This window comes from Rattus norvegicus, chromosome 7 (assembly GCF_021556685.1).
Source record: "Rattus norvegicus strain SHRSP/BbbUtx chromosome 7, alternate assembly SHRSP_T2T, whole genome shotgun sequence".
Lineage (NCBI taxonomy): Eukaryota > Metazoa > Chordata > Mammalia > Rodentia > Muridae > Rattus > Rattus norvegicus.
In genome coordinates, this window is record NC_141540.1 from 15,092,501 (window position 1) to 15,111,207 (window position 18,707).

The 18,707-nt window shown below is 52.4% G+C and overlaps 2 protein-coding genes across 4 annotated transcripts in view; one reads left to right on the forward strand and one right to left on the reverse strand.

Moving 5' to 3' along the window:
* Prtn3 (proteinase 3) overlaps positions 1–7,556 on the reverse strand; it is a 9,300-nt gene extending 1,744 nt beyond the window's left edge. Inside the window, exons 1-3 of one of the 2 annotated variants that reach the window (XM_087556983.1) lie at positions 6,848–7,556; positions 800–965; positions 107–248 (exon numbers count right to left, since the gene is read on the reverse strand). In XM_087556983.1, coding sequence (XP_087413109.1) covers positions 107–248; positions 800–965; positions 6,848–7,418 — 879 coding nt within the window. In that variant the 5' untranslated portion in view covers positions 7,419–7,556. 2 annotated transcript variants of the gene reach the window in all.
* On the forward strand, positions 7,149–18,572 carry Plppr3 (phospholipid phosphatase related 3). Of its 2 annotated transcripts, XM_087556982.1 has the most exons (8): positions 7,149–7,279; positions 7,475–7,562; positions 15,753–15,938; positions 16,020–16,155; positions 16,290–16,485; positions 16,620–16,677; positions 16,760–16,933; positions 17,162–18,566. In XM_087556982.1, exons 2-8 carry the CDS (start codon positions 7,488–7,490, stop codon positions 18,485–18,487), a joined length of 2,151 nt encoding a protein of 716 aa, XP_087413108.1. In that variant the 5' UTR covers positions 7,149–7,279; positions 7,475–7,487; the 3' UTR covers positions 18,488–18,566.
* The last annotated feature ends 135 nt before the right edge of the window (positions 18,573–18,707 follow it).

Consider the following 18,707-nt stretch of genomic DNA (forward strand, 5'->3'; position numbering starts at 1 on the left):
CTGAGAGACAGACCCTGGTTCCACACTATGACGGCTCCGTGGTCCTAGCATGGAGCACCGTAGTTGCTCTCTAAGTGTCTCCTGCAGGAATGGGAACCCGACCTACCTGAAGGAGAAGCACATCATTGAGGGTCTCCTCGGGGTTGTAATTGTTCTCGAAGACCTGAGTGATAGTGAACTTCTGCTGCTCAGGCTCCGAGCTCAGCAGGTCGTGGGCACCCAGCACCACTGTCACAAGCTGCCAGGAGCTGCGGTTACAGTTGTGGGATTTTGTTTGTTGCAGGGAAAGGGATGGAACCCTGATCCTCCAACATGTTACCAAGTACTCTATCCCCTGACCACGCTTCCAACTCCTCCCTGGGGGGGATTCTAGGCGGGGCTTCACCCCGACCACGCCCCAGCCCCTCACTGGGGGATTCTAGGCAGGGCTTCACCCTAACCACCTCCCAGTCCCTCACTAGGGGAGTCTAGGCAGGGGCTCCACCCTGACCATGTCCTCAGCCCCTCACTGGGGGATTCTAAGTGGGGTTCCACCCTGACCACGCCCACAGCCCCTCACTGGGGGAGTCTATGGGGTGTCTTTACCCCTAACCATACCCCTAGCTCCCTCAGTGCGGGTGGGGGCACTGTGGATTCTATGTGAGAGAAAAGCACTGTTGAGGTCATCTGGAGAAGACATTGGGAGTAGCTGAGGCAGGTACAGAGGGAGATGTTGGAAAAGGAAGAGACTATGAGGCATCCTGCCAGGGCTGTGCTGTCATTTCAGACCTGCCATGCCCTCGCTGTCCCCTGCACTCACATGTCCTGCAGGCAGTGGGCAGCTGTCAGCACGAATCTCGGGTGGATCAGCGTGCCACCACAGAAGTGGCTCCCAGGGGACCTGCTCAGCTGCAGGGATGCCACATAAGGCCGAGAATGGGGCCGAGCCTCGTGCCCACCCACAATCTTGGAGGCCTGGACTGCACCTGTGGGAGGGAGATGTCAGGAACGCAGCCGGAAGGTTCTGGCCATGAGAGTCACAGTCTGTTCTATGGCTTTAGAAACCTGTGCTGGGCGAGGAGTTGGGGGCTGGCTTGGATCTATGCTTATTATTTTGTTTTGAGATAGTGTTTCACACTGTAGTCCAGGCTGGCCTTGAACTCAGCGATCTGCGTGCCTCTGCCTCCAAAGTGCTGTGATTAAAGATGTTCACCATTAAGCTTGTCTGGTAGTTCTTGGTTCCCTGGGATTCCTCCCTGCAGTGAGAGTCTGTGGGTGACACACATAGAGTAAAAACCCAGCAAGCGCTGGAGCTGGTGCTGCGCTTCAGTGCGCAGAGCCCTGGCTTAGCAGGCACAGAGTCCTGGTTCCCTCCTCCCGTACCAAAGAAACACAGCATGTGGTAGGAGCTTGCCACTGGGGAGCTGAGGCCTGGGGAGGAGTTCGAAGCTGATTGGCTATAAAGTGAGCTAAGGCCAGCCTGGGCTACATGAGATCGTCTGAAAAAGACCCCTTAAAGAGGAAACCAGTCAATGCCAGGGTTCCCCTTCCTCATTCTTTCCCTCCCAAGCATTTAGCCAGAGGATGCCCTGACTTTCCCAGTTATTCTGGAAGGGTGCTGGTCGACAGACAGGCCCCCCACTCACCACCAAAGACCAGGGCAAGCAGCAGGAAGGGATGCATCCCTTTGAGGGATGGGCGGATTCCAGCCATGGCCATGCTCCTGGCCTCCTGCTTGCTGGGCCCCTCTTATAACCCAGCTCTGCGGGGAGCCGTTGAACGGTGGCTGAAGGCTGGGCTGTAGGTCCCACTTCCTCCTTCCAGCTTGGGGGCCCAGGAATGTTTGCAGTGAGGCAGGATGTAGGGGTCTCTCTGGAGGCACAGGAAGCCCGCTGCCACCCAGCACATGCTGACAGTCTTGGGACAAGTCGCTTTAACACCCACTCTGCTATGATCCACAGTGCGCTGTGATCTCCATCGCTGACTTCCCGCCTGGGTTTTACCTTGGGAGTTCATTATTTCTCCTCTAATATTGTAGTGCATGGGTGCGTGGGTGTGTGTGCGTACCTGCATGTGAGTGCGTGTGTGTGTGTGTGTGTGTGTGTGTGTGTGTGTGTGTGTGCTCATTTTAAACAGTGTTACATGCATGTAGCCCTGGTTAGCCTTGAACTCACAATGTTTCCAAGGGTGACCGTGAACTCTTGTTCCTTCTGCCTCAGCCTCCTGCACGATGAGATGATAAGTATGCACTTCTATACTGGAATAATCTCCTATTCTCTTCTTTTTTTTTTTTCCGGAGCTGGGGACCGAACCCAGGGCCTTGCGCTTGCTAGGCAAGCGCTCTACCACTGAGCTAAATCCCCAACTCTATATTTAACATTTTTATCTTTATTTATTTGTGCATTTATTTTTGCACAGGCATAGAGAGGTCTGAGGTTGGCACATAGGTTGGCACAGGTGACTGTCCGCCTTGTATTGAGGCAGGGGCTCTCTCTAAGGTTCCAGTCAACTAGTTTGTTGGGGGAGAGGTGTCCCTGTCTTTGCCCGGGCCTCCTTACTCAAATGCTTGGGAATACAGGCAGGCTGCCTCTGCTGTGGTGTGTACCTGGGTTCTGGGGACTGAGCTCCAGCTCTTCCTTCTGCCTCTGCACTTTACCCACTGAGCTGTCTCCCGGCCCCCTTCCTCCCCATCCACTCCCGTTTATTAAATCCCAAACTACCCCAGAACTAACCTCAGTCCTCCTGCCTCCACTTCCCAAGCACTGGGACCATATAGCGAATATATTCATTTATTATAAAAACAGTCTAGGGGCTGGAGAGATGGCTCAGTGGTTAAGAGCACCCGACTGCTCTTCCAGAGGTCCTGAGTTCAATTCCCAGCAACCACATGGTGGCTCACAACCATCTGTAATGGGATCTGATGCCCTCTTCTGGTGAGTCTGAAGACAGCTACAGTGTACTTATATATAATAAATGAATAAATAAATCTTTAAAAACAAACAAACGAACAACAACAACAACAACAACAACAACAAAAAACAGTCTAGCACAGCAGTGGTGACGCACACATTTAATCCCAGCACTCAGGAGGCAGAGGCAGAAAGATCTTTGTGAGTTCAAGACCAACCTGTTCTCCAGAGCAAGTTCCAGGACAGCCAGGACTACACAGAGAGACCCTGTCTCAAAAGTAACTGACTGATTGACTAAATAAATAAATAAATAAAAACTGTTTAAGCCCATAGAACACTGGAATATAGCTAAGTGTTGAGTGCTTGCCTATTATGCATAAGGCCCTGGTTCCATCCCACCCCAGTAGTACAAAATTAATTCATTCAATCCTATACTCACTTACGTATCTGCGTGTGCATGTGTGTCTGCATGGTGGGTAAGAGCATAACTGTCAAGAGTCAGTTGTCTCCTTCCACTATGGAAGTCTCCAGGAGTGAATGGAGACCCTCAGGTTTGGCAGCAAGCCCCTTTCTCCACTGAGCCATCTCTGTGGCTCATATGTAAAGAAGGAAATTCATTAAATTAAGTTAAAAGAATAAACCACGGGAAGAGAAAGAAACCACAGACCTGGTGGGCTGGGAAAAAAAAGAGGGGGTGGGAGAAGGTTATGTGGTTTCATTTTGAAACAAAGTCCCACTGGCAGAGGTCCACCGGGTTCCGGGACTTGCCTCTCTGTTCCCGACTTCTTACACAACGCAACGGCTGGATGACTCTGGACTCACTGTTGGTTCAGAGCAATCACACCATCGGTGGTCCTCCCTCATCTCAGGCCCTTTCCTGCTTGAGATCAGGACCCTCAGACCCAGAACCCAGCAGAGCTCAGGGTTCCATGGTCCCCAACTTTCCCTGCTCTTAAGGAGAACGCACCGACGTCTGTATCTGCTTCTGTCTCAGGCCAGGCTCAGGAATCATGATGTGGGTTATGTCCTGGTCAGGGCTAAGTGAACCTCTGAGACCTATTTATTCTTCTGACCACTTTGAGACAAAGTCGAATGTAGCTCGGGTTGGCCTCAAACTCCCTATGGAGCTGAGGATAACTTAAGTTTGGGGGAGGGTGTTGTTTGTTCGTTTTGGCTTTTTGAGACAGGGTTTCTCTGTATAGCCCTGGATGTCTTGGAACATAGTCTGTAGATCAGGCTGGCCTCGACCTCAGAAATCTGCCTGCCCCTGCCTCCCGAGTGCTGGGATTAGGACTTCAAATGTTGACCATTCTGTTTCAGCCTTTTGGCTTCCAGAATTACAACAAAGAGTGTCAAGAGATCGCACTCAGCCTCCTGCCCTTACTCTGAGCCTACCCATGGTTCTTCAGTGCCCTACTGATACCTAGACTCCTCAGCTAGGCCCTGCGTCTGCAAGAGTCCACTTTCCCCAACTCCACATGGAGATCCTGCCCTGGAAGACCCAAAGTGCTCCACCCCCTACTTGTCCCCTGCAGGCCACAGTGTCCTCCTTCTCCCCAGGACCACCAGTTAGGAGCTTTCTTTCAACACTAGAATTCCCAGGGGTTAACACAAGCTTCCCCTCTATTGACAGGGGAGACTGAGGGCTGGGCCTTGCCCCACGTTTCTGTGTCCCATGAAGCTGAGACAGTGTCATGGCTGAAGTGGTTCTTACCTGGGTGGGCCCTGTGACCAAGAGCTGCTCCCCAGGGAACTGGTCCACCCCTTTCCTTGAGACTGTGTCTGCCATTTCTTCTCTGAGAGACCGTCTTCTCTGTCATTTGTTAATTTTTTGAGACAGGGAGACGGGGTCTCCTTGTGTAGCCCAGGCTGGCCTGAAACTCATGGAACTCACTTTGTAGACCAGGCTGGCCTCAAACCCAGAGATCTGCTTGCCTCTGGGTCCTGAGTGCTGGGACTAAAGGCAGTGCTACCAGCGCCTGGCATCTGTGCATGTTTTTCTGTCGTTCCGACTGTCACCAGAACTCTCTACGTAGACAAAGATTACCCCGAACTTCTAATCCTCTGGCCTCTGCTTCCTGAGGGACAGGATGGCGGGTGACCTACTCTATCTGCCATCGTTGTTCTTCTGAGGCAGTGTCTTACTCTGCAGTCCAGGCTGGCTTGCAGTTCACAGCAATCCTTCTGCCTCAGCTTCCTGAGCTGGTATAACAGGTTTGTGCTACACTACCTAGTCTGAAACATTAAAAATCACTTCTTCCTAGATTTATTAATTTTATTTCATATGTGTAAGTCTTTCGCCTGCCAGTGTGTCTTGTACGTCCTGTGTGCCTGATGCACGCTGTGAACGAAAGAGGGCGTCTGATACGTTACAGCCGGAGTTACAGATGGTGTAGCCAGACCCATGTGAGGGCCGGGAATTGAGCCTGAGTGCTCTGTAAGAGCAGCCATAGCTCTAACCCCACTAAGCCATCTCTCTATTCGCCTGGGACATTCTTTATTCCTTATCTATGTATTTATCTATTTATCTATTTTTCCAGACAGAGACTCACTATGTAGCATTGGTGGCCTCTGGCTGTCCTATGTCCACTTTGTAGCCTAGGCTAGGCTGAAACTATGCAGCCCAGGCTAGCTTGGCACTCAGAGCAATCCTGCCTCATCTCCTGGAATGCTGGAATAGACAGCATAGACTTGGACTATCACCCCAAACATTTCTGTTTTTGTGGGTTCATGGAGCCACTCACAGTGCAGCCCTCTATGCCCATTCAAATGGCACCTTGTGCCTATTTTCCCTTTTCTTGTGTTTTTATGTGTGGCCTGCATGCTCATGTATCCTTTTTCAAAAAAATTATTGTGGGGCTGGGGATTTAGCTCAGTGGTAGAGCGCTTACCTAGGAAGCACAAGGCCCTGGGTTCAGTCCCCAGCTCCGAAAAAAAGAACCAAAAAAAAAAAAAAATTATTGTAAGCACGCTGTCACTGTCTTCAGACACACCAGAAGAGGGCATCAGATCTCATTACAGATGGTTGTGAGCCACCATGTGGTTGCTGGGATTTGAACTCAGGACTCTGGAAGAGCAGTCAGTGCTCTAACCACTGAGCCATCTCTCCAGCCCTCATGTATCCTTTCAAATGTACACTTGTTTTGTTTTTTTGAAAGAGGGTCTCACTGTGTAGGCTGACCTATCTCACAAGTGGCTGCCAGCCCTAGCTCTACCTTAAGTTTTGGGGACAGGGTCTTTCTCCGGCTTGGTGCTTGCTGCTTAGGTGAGATGGTGGCTGGAGAGCCCTCCTCCTACACCCAGGTTAGGATAGGACACTATGGCTGGCTGTTTATGTGGATGCTAAGGATTTGAATTCAGGTCCTCGTGTCTGCAGCACAAGTCCTTTACTGACTGTGCCATCTCTCTAGCCTCCCACCACCTTCCTTTTAATTATTTCAAGACAGAGTCTCACTGTGTAGGCCAGGCTGGGCTGGAACTTATAGCAATCCCCCAGACTCAGCGTCTTGAATACTGAGATGTCAGTTGTGTACCACTACACTCCGCTTCAAACAGAGAGAGTTCGAGGGTCTGTCAGCTTAAGTCCCACTTCCCAGTGGGTCACAAGTGTTGGTTAAGGGTCTAGTATACAGTAGGCGCTCAGCAGATAGTGACTATACCGATCTAACGTCTTAGGGCCTCAGTTTGTCCCATCTAGGATGAGGTGGGGTCAACCAGTGGCTACATTTACAGGGCTGCCTCTGGAGAGGGGTAACCCTTGCAAACAGCAAGCGCTACATAAGTGCACATCACACTCTTTTATCCTCAAGGCACCATCTGCCCAGGGTCAGTAGGGTGAGGCGGGCTTGGTGGTTGGACAGAGGAGAGGTGGGACCTGGACGAGGGGGAGAGGAGGTGGAGGACAGCCCCTCCACCCTTGTGTCTTTGTCTCCTTTCGCTCAGGCGCCCAGGGACCTCACCATGGAAACGGACTCCAGCGAGCCGCAGGCACGGAAGACGTGGGGACCGAGGAATCGGCGACCGTGAGACGCGGGGAGGCAACTGGGGGCGCGGGCCGCGGGATCTCGCCTTCCCCAGACTCCGCCGCGATCTCCCAGGTCCCCGGGACCAACCGTGCTCGCGCAGGGCGCACAGAAGGCGCGCGCAACGGGCCGGGAAGGGACCCGGATTGCGATCCCCGCGCAGGGCCGAGACCCTGGGACCCGCAGAGTGGGAGGCGGAGGCGCCGGAGCCGGGGGCGGGGTTGGGGCGGGGCCGAGCGGTCTGCAGAGCGCGCAGACAAAGAGTCCGCGCGCCGCGCACCGCGCCTGGGCCTCGCGTCCCTCCCACGCGGGGACCCTGGCTTTGTGTCCTCTCTCTGCAACGGACTCCGCCCTCCCTGCTCCCGCCAGGTGAGCGAGCCGCGTGCGCGCGCGGGGGCTCCCGCACCTCCCTTCCCCAAGTTTCCCCCTTCTGCTCCAGCCTCAGTTTCCCCGAGCCTTCTGACCAGGAGCCAGGGCTAGCCCTTATCTCCCCACCTGGAGACTCCATCTGCGCACCAACTAGTCTCCAGCCTGCCTTTGTCCCCCTGCAACCTCGGCCTACAGCGCCAGCGTCACCATGATTGCTAAGAAGGAGAAGAATAAAACGCCGAAGGACAGCATGACGCTCCTACCTTGCTTTTATTTCGTGGAGGTGAGTGGGGGGTCGCAGAGAAAGATCTTCGTGGCAGGGAGCTTCCAAAACCGTCCCTTCCACGCTGCAGGGACAGGAACCCGCACCGCGGAACCAGACCACCTGGAGCTGGGATGGGGATGAGGCTGGGTACAAGGCGCAGGGTTCTACAGGTCGAGTAGGAGTTGCAAAGCCTCAGATGGGTCCTTTAGACTGGGAACAGACCGTGGTGGGGGTGGGAGAATGCTAGGATGCTGGGTGTTCTTTTAAGGACAGGGGTGAGAAGCTCAACTGGAGGGGCTGGAAATTGGGGCATTAGTGGCGAACAAGCCCCATCTAGTGAGGGTGGGTACTGGGTACCTGCCTATACAGTACCTTAGGTGCGTCTAAATTCAAGCACTCTCTTCTAATGGCGTGGCTGTGTGCCCCCCGCCCGATCTCCAGCAGAGCTCCTCAACCACTTGGCGAATCTAGCCAGCTGTGGTGGAGAACTGAGTGCATCTAAAAATAGAAAACAATAAATGCATTCACTCGGTGCATACTAAGTGTGGAGGGTTGCATTTTCCTTTGAATGACAGAAGCTGCAAGCCAGGCCGAGTCCCACAAGCCCCGGGTCAGGTGGGAGCTACAGAGCATTAGGGAGAATGCATATGTCCGAAGATGGCATTGAAGTGTGTGACAATAGCCCACTCCAAGGCTCTGTCCAGCCCCTCAGGCCCACTGTCACTCTTGAAATCTCTCCTTTGAAATCCTTCCAGAAATTGCTTTACAGCTATTTTTTTTCTCAATCACTAAAAATTATTTTCATTAATGTGTTTAGTGCTGGCTACAGAATCCAGGGCCTGGACCTTATCAGACCTGGGCTCTACCCCTGACCACGCCCACTGAGGAATTCTAGGCCTCCACCTTGACCATGCCTCCTCCCTTTACTGGTAGATTCTGGGCGGGACTCCACCCTGGCCGAGCCCCCAGTTCCTCACTGGGAGATTTTAGGCAGGGGCTCTCCCCTGACCACGCCCCCAGAACCTTTCTTGGGGGGGGTTCTACGTTGGAGCTCTACCGCTGAGCCAGGTCCAGAACCCCCAATCTGGGGTTTCACTCTGTAGCCTAGACTGGATTCCAGTTTGAGATGTATCCCAGGTCAGGGTCTCGCAGCCCTCCCATCTCTGCCTCCCAGGTTTTGGGATGCTGGGACATGCACAGCCCACCACACAGGGCTAAAATCCCTTTTGAACTTGGGTGTCAGTGCTTAGAAGCTCCCCCCAACTGATATGTATGTTGAACCAGAACGTAGGGTAGATGTCGGGTGTCTTCCTCAATTGCTTTCCCACTGGGCTAAGAGCTCGATAGCGTCTGCGTGTCCTCGCCCTGCAATACCCGAGTTCCTGTGCACCCAACTATGCTCACCTTGCTTTGTGGTGCCGAGGCTTTGAATGGGCACATGCAGACCAAGCATTCTCACCGCCGAGGAAGTTTTCCTCTTATTTTTTTTTAAGGTTTTAAAAATTTTATTTAATGTGTGTGCAAGAGCATATAGATGTGTGTGCTCGTGTATGTGTGTGTGCGCTCATGTATGTGTGTGCTCATGTATGTGTGTGTGCTCATGTATGTGTGTGCGCTCATGTATGTGTGTGTTCATGTATGTGTGTGTGCTCATGTATGTGTGTGCGCTCATGTATGTGTGTGTGCACGCACACATTCTTGCCATAGCTCAGTTGTGGAGGTCAGAGATCACTTTGAGGAGTTAGTTCTTCCCTTCTACCATGTGCGTTCAGTGATTTTTTTTTTTTTTTTTTGGTTCTTTTTTCCGGAGCTGGGGACCAAACCCAGGGCCTTGCGCTTCCTAGGCAAGCGCTCTACCACTGAGCTAAATCCCCAAACACCCCCCCCCCCTTCAGTGATTTTGATCAAAGCGTTCTTCTTAGCAGGCAGCACCTAACACCTCAGCCATCTTGCCAGCCCGAGACAAGGATTTTTTATCCAATGAGGACTTGACTTGGCAATGCACGCAAGATGCCCTGGCCCTTTTCCCTGCGGTATAGCACTCCATCCTCTACACCAAGACACTATAGGTTATCACACAGACCTGCCCCTGAGAAAAGCCCCTGGACCAGCCTGTGTCGTTCCCCAGGGGGAAGAGCAGGCTAAGGAGCCCTAGGAGAGTCACTGGGGGGAGACTAATGTTTCTCCTTTCTCAATTTCTTTTTGGTTGGGTTGTTGTTCTTTGGTTTTTTGTTTGTTTTCTTTTTTCAAAGATTTATTTATTATTTATTTATTTATTATATGTGAGTATTATATGTGTCTTCAGACACAGCAGAAGAGGGCATCAGATCCCATTACAGATGGTTGCAAGCCACCATGTAGTTGCCAGGAATTGAACTCAGGACCTCTGGAGGAGCAGTCAGTGCTCTAAACCTCTGAACCATCTCTCTCCAGCCCTTGTTTGTTTTCAAGACAAGGTTTCTCTGTGTAGCCCTGGCTGTCCTGGAACTTGCTCTGTAGACCAGGCTGGCCTTGAACTCACAGAGGTCCACCCATCTCAGATCTGCCTCCCAGGTGCTGGGTTTAAATGTGTGCATCACCAGCGTCTTTTATTGCTCTGTGTATTTTATCTTAATCTCGGTGCACAAATGTCTGTGTGAGGTGCCATATCCCCTGGAACTGGCGTCACAGAGAGTTGCGAGCTGCTGTGCGAGCACTGATTCCCTGCCAACAGTAACAGCCAGTGTTCTTACGCACCGAGCCACCTCTCCAGCCCTGTTTTGTCTCTTCTGAGACTGATTCTCCTTAAGCAACTTGGGCTGATCTAGAAGTCAGAGCCATTCTCCTGCCTCAGCCTCTCAAGTACTGGGATGACAGGCATGTGCTGCCACCACTCCAGGCGGAGGGAAGTGCAGCATTTCACGCGTCCCGCTCTGTTTGCCCACACTGGCGCCTGGCACCCTGTGTGAGCAGCAGATCTTAACCAGAGTGCGGACCTAAGGCTTCTTCACACGGCTGTTGCTTTATTTTCGGTACAGATGCTAGTTCCCTTCTGTTGGGATCGAGGCTCCAACAGATGCCTATAAATGGAAACTCTTACATGGAGAAGGGCGTTTAGGAGCTGACAAGACAGCTCTGGCAAAGGCTCCTGCAGACAAACCTTCGCTCCCTGGGACCCCCTGGCACAATGGAAAGATAGATTCCCACCATTGTCCTCCGTTCTCCATGCACACACACACACACACACACACACACACACACACACACACACACACACACACACGCATGCGTGCACATACGCACAAGTAAAGATGAGTAGTAATTGACCCAGGCAGTGATGGCGCACGCCTTTGATCCCAGCACTCAGGAGCCAAAGGCAGATGGATCTCTTGGAGTAGCTTGCTGAACACAGAAAGACAAGTGTCCAACGGAACATTCCGACACACATGGTTCCGACACATGAGGTTGGCAGCATTATAATGGATCGCCACAACTGCAGGGACCTAGGCTGGCCACAAATTCTTTTTATTTATTTTTTAAGATTTATTTACTTTATGTGTATGAGTACACTGTCGCTGTCTCCAGACACACCAGAAGAGGGCATCGGATTCCATTACAGATGGTTGTGAGCCACCCTGTGGGTGCTGGGATTTGAACTCAGGACCTCTGGAGGAGCAGTCAGTGCTCCTAACCACTGAGCCATCTTATCTCCAGCCCCTTCAAATTCTTTTTGTAGCTAAAGCTCATCCTGAACTCCCCATCCTCCTGCTTCTTCCTCCTTGGGGCTGACGTTTCTGCATGCTGAACTAGCATTTTACCACAGAGCCCCAGTGAGAGTTATTCGCTGACTGAAACAGGGGCTCAGCACATAGTCCTGGGGGACAAACGCTGGAATGAAAGGGATACACCACCACTGCCCGGTCCTGGCTACTTAATCCTTTTTCATGTTTAGGCTGTTAGCCATGAACACCACATGCGTGCAGGAACCTGTGGAGGTCAGAAGAGGACATTGGAGCCCCAGGAACTAGAGTTACAGAAGGTTGTGAGGTGCCCTGAGGGTACTGGGAATCAACATACCCAGTTCCTCTGGAAAAGCAGGCAGTGGGGCTGGAGAGATAGCTCAGCCTTAAGAGCACGGACTGCTCTTCCAGAGGACCCAGGTTCAGTTCCCAGCAACCACGTGGCAGCTCACAACTGTCTATAATTCTGTGAACATAATGCAGACGAAAGCACATAAAATAAAAATAAATTATTGGAGAGAGAGATTAGAGAGAGAGAGAACTCTTTTTTTAAAAAGATATATTTATTTATTTTATGTATGTGAGTACATTGTAGCTTCAGACACACCAGAAGAGGGCATCAGGTTTCATTACAGATGGTTGTGAGCCACCATGTGGTTGCTGGGAATTGAACTCAGGACCTCTGGAAGAGCAGTCTGTGTTCTTAACCGCTGAGCCATCTCTCCAGCCCTTTTTTTTCTTTCTTTCTTTCTTTTCTTTTCTTTCTTTTTTTTTCGAAACTGGGGACCGAACTCAGGGCCTTGCGCATGCTAGACAAGCGCTCTACCACTGAGCTAAATCCCCAACCCCGTCAATTTCTGTTTCCTGGAATAACTCTCACCTTGGAGTCAAGACAATTTGGAAAAAAAAAAAAAGATCTTTTTAAAAATTTTTTGGATAAAGGGTCTCACTCTGTAGCCCTGGCTGGCCTGGAACCTGTGGCCTCTAATTCACAGAGATCCACATGCCTCTGCCTCCCGTGTTGAGATTACAGCTATGTGCCAACACATACCACAAAGCAACTGTTATTCCTTCCCTAGGGGCACACGGCAGACCCCAGGCAGCTGTGGTCACCCCAACTTGGACCTTGTGCACAGTAGGAGGTTAATAAATACGGCTTAAGCTGATGGTGACCATACATATCTGCCACCTCCAAGAGGTGGATAGAGGAGGATCCATTGGGGTCCTCGGTCCAGAGTTATCCTCAGTGGCTCAGTGAGTCTGAGGCCAGCTGGAGATGAAATGTATAGTAAGTTGGATGTGCCCTTGCCGTTAACACAGCTCCCTTGGGCCCCTTTTCGAGGTGTCTTCAGTGACAGCCAGTGGCCTGCCTGGCCCCAATGTCTCTGCTTCCAGGAGTCATGGCTCCCTATCCTTTGGAAGGGAGCAGTGATGCTGGCATCGTCCCTTGGAGCAGTGGGGACACATACCTGCAGGATAGACAGGACTCAGGCATGAGTGAGGGGCTTCCACACCGGCCACATTCGGGGTGCCATTTGTAGCTGTATAGTGGATGGATGATGAGAAAGGAACACGGAAATGCCACGAGGGAAGCTGCTCTAAGGAGGGCTGGCCAGCAGTACTAAGGCACAGCTCCGTAAGGGGGTGGGGCTATGAGCAGAAACCTGGGGAGGCTGAACAGAGATGTAGGGATGGAAAGTATGTGATGTGTGCATGTATGGTGGATGGATGGATAGAGGGGCAGATAGAAGATGGATGAGTGGATGGACATTGAATTGGTGAGTGCATGGGCAAGTGAATGATTGATGGGTGGATGGATAGATAGGTGGATGAGTGGATAGTGGATAGATAAATGGTAGAAGGGTAGGTAGATAAATGGGTGGACAGATTGATGGGTGTATGGTTTTAAATTTTTTTTTAAGATACCTATTTACAGTATACAGTATAAATACACTGTAGCTGTCTTCAGATACACCAGAAGAGGGCATCAGATCTCCATGTGGTTGCTGGGATTTGAACTCAGGACCTCTGGAAGAGCTACCAGTGCTCTTCCCTCCCCACCCCCTGGGGCTGAGGACCGAACTCAGGGCCTTACGCTTGCTAGGCAAGTGCTCTACCACTGAGCTAATTCCCCATCCCCAGCAGCCAGTGCTCTTAACCACTGAGCCATTTCTCCAGCCTGGTTTTTTTTTTTTTTTGGTTCTTTTTTCCGGAGCTGGGGACTGAACCCAGGGCCTTGCGCTTCCTAGGCAAGCGCTCTACCACTGAGCTAAATCCCCAACCCTCCAGCCTGGTTTTATCTCAATTTTAAGAATGGTTCTTTAAATGTTTTTTAAACGTTTTACGCTCTTTTTTAGTTTATCACCTACTAGAGGTAGTGGAGAAGAAAGATTATTATGATTTAGGCGAGGTAGACCTGTTTGGAAATGGGTTTTTGGAATAAATCGTATCTGTGTTGTCAGGAAATAAGGAGTTTAGTTTATAGGTCAGGAGCAACAGCTGATCTACTTGTAAACATTTTCTAGATATATTAGTCTTGTTCAGTAGTGTCAAGATAGTGGGAATAGTCAGGCCTTAATCAAAGTGACATGAGTCAGTAGGAGGGACCAGGTCTAGTAGGGACACCAGGATAAGTTCTTTGTTGTGTCTCTTTTAACAAAGTGGAGATTAGGGCTGGAGGGATGGCTCAGTGGTTAAGAGCACTGACTGCTCTTCCAGAGGTCATGAGTTCAATTCCCAGCACCCACATGGTGGCTCACAGCCATCTGTAATGGGATCCAATGCCCTCTTCTGGTGTGTCTGAGGACAGCGACAGTGTGCTCATACACATAGAATAAATATTAAAAAAAAAAAAACAAACCCCAAAACCAAGTAGAGATTGGTAGATTGGTAAAGACGAAGATTAGTGAAGATGTGAGACCGAGAAGGGTTGTGGAGTTAGCTCCGTCGGTGACCCCTTGTCTGCTGCGTCATATCTACACGGTCTCCAAACATTCCACGTCTTCTACATGACTTGTCTCACCAAGTGTCTTGTCTTATTATGTGAGTCCTCCTTAGCAAAACTCTATGTGACTCTGTAACAGCTGACATCACTTTGTCCTTTGGCCCCAGTCCGAGGAAGTGACAAAAAGACATATCAGGACACCATTCTAGGCTTTTAGTGTGTTTCCTCTGGAGTCTTGAGAAACGCAGCTCAGCAACACATGTAAGGTAGATCAACATATGTGTGTCGTTAGGGAAGAGTCCTTTCTCATGTGTCCTTTTATGTGTTTGTTTTAGTAAAACATCCTTTTACCTGTATCTGTTTTAGTGAAACGTTCCTTACGAGTCTTCTTAGTAAAACCGTTTTTTTCTTTTTTTGAAAAGTTATTTATTGACAAAAAAAATCATAATTAAGCCTAAGCAGCATAAAATTTAAAATACCTTCTCCGTTCTCAGCGTCGACTCCAGGAAGGTCAGTGTTAGACGTGCAACACAACGGCACGCGTCTCCCACCCTTCCGGTCTGTCCGCCTTCAGGAAGTTCACACTCTTGCCCACCCTTTTTTACTATGTGTGTCTTCTTCAAAGTGGCCTCTTCTCAAGGAGTCTTCAATGAGTCTTTCTTGATTCAAAATGGACTGGAAAACAAGACCAGATAAAGGGCCTCTTTTCCTATTGCCCAAGCTGTAAGATTTCCCTTGCATTACTGCCTGTCTCAGGCACGGGTCCGCAGGTTCTTTCTCCCGTGATTTCTCCGCCATTAGGGATGTATCCATCACGTTGGCCTTTGCTTTTCATCTCTTCCTTCCACGACTGAATGGTGCTCAGAGAAACATAACCCCTTATGTATTCTTCCCGTCTCTCTTCTAAGGTCGTCTTCAGCAAACGTTCTCTCTCCTCTCTCCACAGCTTTTTTTTTTTCTTCTTTTTTTCGGAGCTGGGGACCGAACCCAGGGCCTTGCGCTTGCTTGGCAAGCGCTCTACCACTGAGCTAAATCCCCAACCCCTCTCCACAGCTTTTTCTTTCTTCTTGTTGCTGGGGTACATGCTGCAGTGGGGGTGGCTGGCTTTAAGCTGCAAGTTCCCCAGGCTCAGGGGCAAACAGGGTGTGTGGAGTGTGGGGGGATGGAGGGGCCACTCTGGAGGGAGAAGTGCAAAGGCCATCGCTGCCCTCCTCCCTTAATCAATCAACGCGCCCGCTCTGCCCAGCTGCCGCCTGCCTCAAGGGCACCTCAGAGCCTCGGTAAAACTGTTTACTAACCTGTGTCCATTTCAAGAAAATGTTTCTTTACATGTTTGCCCTGCAACATGCAACACAACTGACTCCCCAAAGAAACCTGTAAGTGTCCGCTTCATCCACCAGGGGGACGTAGGTGTTGAGGAAGCCTTTGTGTGACAGGGCCATTTCCTGGCGATGGTAGCTAGGCTGCTGAAATTGTGTGCATCTGTGGGCTGTGCTAAGCCTGTGGTGGCATGGCCAGTGACCCAGGCTACTGTCTGACCCCCAGCTACCCATCGTGGCTTCCTCTGTTGTGTCTCTGTACTTCCTGGAGCTGACTGACCTGTTCCAGCCGGCTAAGGTGGGCTTTCAGTGCCACGACCGCTCCCTGTCCATGCCCTACGTGGAGACAAACGAAGAACTGATTCCACTGCTCATGTTGCTGAGCCTGGCCTTTGCTGCACCCGCGGCCTCCGTGAGTAACCTGTGCCGGGGCCCTGGGTGCTTTTGTTCCGCTTTGTGACCTTGCCTGACTCGCCTTTCCCTGGGGGTGCAGATCATGGTCGGCGAGGGCATGGTCTACTGTCTGCAGTCCAGGCTCTGGGGCCGAGGTCCAGGGGGTGTAGAGGGCAGCATCAATGCTGGTGGCTGCAACTTCAACTCCTTCCTCCGGCGCACAGTGCGCTTTGTGGGTGAGTGGCTGTAGGGCTCCCTGATCCTGCCTTGAAGCCCATTCATGGGAGGGGGGTCATGGTGCAGACAGGCTTGTGGGGGGAACACCTCTCCCCCCTGCTCCCTTCCCCTGGCCTGGCCCTCTCGTCCTCAGGTGTACACGTGTTTGGCCTGTGTGCCACGGCTCTGGTGACAGATGTCATCCAGCTGGCCACCGGCTACCACACACCTTTCTTCCTAACCGTCTGCAAACCCAATTACACCCTGCTGGGCACTTCCTGTGAGGCGAACCCTTACATCACACAGGACATCTGCTCTGGCCATGATACTCATGCCATCCTGTCAGCACGGTGAGCTGGACCTCCCCAGCCCTGCACTGGGATTACCCCAAACCCCTACTCTAGTGGACTTTGGTTGGGGAGACTCAGGTCTGGAACGACTGTCCCCAGACCAGTAGGCCTGACAGGGTGGGTGCCTATTGTAGGAAGACCTTCCCATCCCAGCACGCCACTCTGTCCGCCTTCGCTGCTGTCTACGTTTCGGTGAGTGATAACCCCCGGTGCTGCACCTCGTGTCCGCCTGTGTGCAGTAGCTAAAACCTGACCCTGCCCACCTGTTGGCCAGATGTACTTCAACTCCGTTATCTCGGACGCCACAAAGCTGCTGAAACCCATCCTTGTGTTCGCCTTCGCCATCGCCGCTGGCGTCTGTGGCCTCACACAGATCACCCAGTACCGCAGTCACCCTGTGGACGTCTACGCCGGCTTCCTTATTGGTGCTGGCATTGCTGCCTACCTGGTGAGGGTGGTTGGTGGCTAAGAGGTCTGAGGGAGGAGGCTGGCCACTAATGGTGGCAGGGAGCAGGGAGGCTGAGCGGCAAGAATATCCAAGGGGTCTGAGGGAAGGAGAATCCTGTCACTGCTTCTGCGTAGTCCCATCAGCCAGAGGGTGCTGGCGCCTCCCTGTGGCCTGCAGGCACTCTCTCCTGCTGGATAACAGCCTCATGCTAGCCCTTATTATCCCTAGGCCTGCCACGCGGTGGGCAACTTCCAGGCGCCACCTGCAGAAAAGGTGCCCACCCCAGCTCCTGCCAAGGACGCCCTTCGAGTGCTGACACAGCGGGGCCATGAGTCCATGTATCAGCAGAATAAGTCTGTCAGCACAGATGAGCTGGGCCCTCCGGGGAGGTTAGAGGGTGTGCCTCGGCCTGTGGCTAGAGAGAAGACATCTCTTGGCAGCCTGAAGCGAGCCAGCGTGGATGTAGACCTGCTGGCCCCACGCAGCCCCATGGGCAAAGAGGGCATGGTCACCTTCAGCAACACACTGCCCCGGGTCAGCACGCCCTCGCTGGATGACCCTTCCCGGCGACACATGACTATCCACGTGCCCCTTGATGCCTCGCGCTCCAGGCAGCTGATCAGTGAGTGGAAGCAAAAGTCTCTGGAGGGTCGTGGCCTGGGGCTGCCTGATGAGGCTAGCCCTGTGCATCTGCGGGCCCCAGCAGAGCAGGTGGCAGAGGAAGAAGAGGAAGAGGAGGAGGAGGAAGAGGAGGAAGAAGAGGAAGAGGAGGAGGAGGAAGGGCCTGTTCCACCCTCGCTCTACCCCACTGTCCAGGCTCGGCCAGGGCTCGGGCCCCGAGTCATCCTGCCTCCAAGGCCTGGGCCCCAGCCCCTCATCCACATCCCTGAGGAAGTAGTTCAGGCTGGAGCTGGCCTGTCACCCAAGAGCAGTGCATCAGTGCGGGCCAAGTGGCTGTCAATGGTGGAGAAGGGTGGGGGCCCAGTGGCTGTGGCTCCACCACAGCCACGGGTGGCCAACCCACCGAGGCTACTACAGGTCATTGCCATGTCCAAGGCAGCAGGGGGCCCCAAGGCTGAGACAGCTTCCTCCTCCAGTGCCAGCTCCGACTCTTCCCAGTACAGGTCCCCATCAGACCGGGACTCTGCCAGCATCGTCACAATTGATGCACATGCACCCCACCACCCGGTGGTGCACCTGTCTGCGGGCAGCACACCCTGGGAGTGGAAGGCCAAAGTGGTGGAGGGGGAAGGTGGCTATGAGCTGGGGGACCTGGCGCGTGGGTTCAGAAGCAGCTGCAAACAGCCTGGAATTGGCCCAGGGTCTCCAGTCAGTGATGTGGACCAGGAGGAACCCCGGTTTGGGGCTGTGGCCACCGTCAACCTGGCCACTGGGGAGGGTCTGCCCCCACCAGGTGCAAGTGAAGGGGCCCTGGGTGCAGGCAGCAGGGAATCCACCCTGAGACGCCAGGTGGGGGCGCTGGGGGAGAGAGAAGTGGAGGCAGAGGCAGAAAGCTACTACAGAAGGATGCAGGCCAGGAGGTACCAGGACTAAGCCTGGCAAAGCTGTGATGGGCAGAAGGCAGGCTGGGGGTCACTACAGCCCCACCAATAAAGGTTCATGGTAACCGTTATGTGGTCTGGATGGTCCTTGTCCACTTTATTTCAGGTTAGCTCAAGTGGATTGCGCCGCTACTGCACCCTGCACCCCACCATACATGGCACCACATGTATGCAAAGCCGTCCACCACCAGCCCTATTGCCCAATGACAGGC

Excerpts from the sequence above, each read along its gene's own strand:
- Plppr3 (XM_087556982.1), top strand. The coding sequence starts at position 7,488 with ATGATTGCTAAGAAGGAGAAGAATAAAACGCCGAAGGACAGCATGACG. Across the intron at positions 16,486-16,619 it reads CATGCCATCCTGTCAGCACG|GAAGACCTTCCCATCCCAGC; the intron begins GTGAGCTGGACC and ends TGCCTATTGTAG. Across the intron at positions 16,934-17,161 it reads CTGGCATTGCTGCCTACCTG|GCCTGCCACGCGGTGGGCAA; the intron begins GTGAGGGTGGTT and ends TATTATCCCTAG.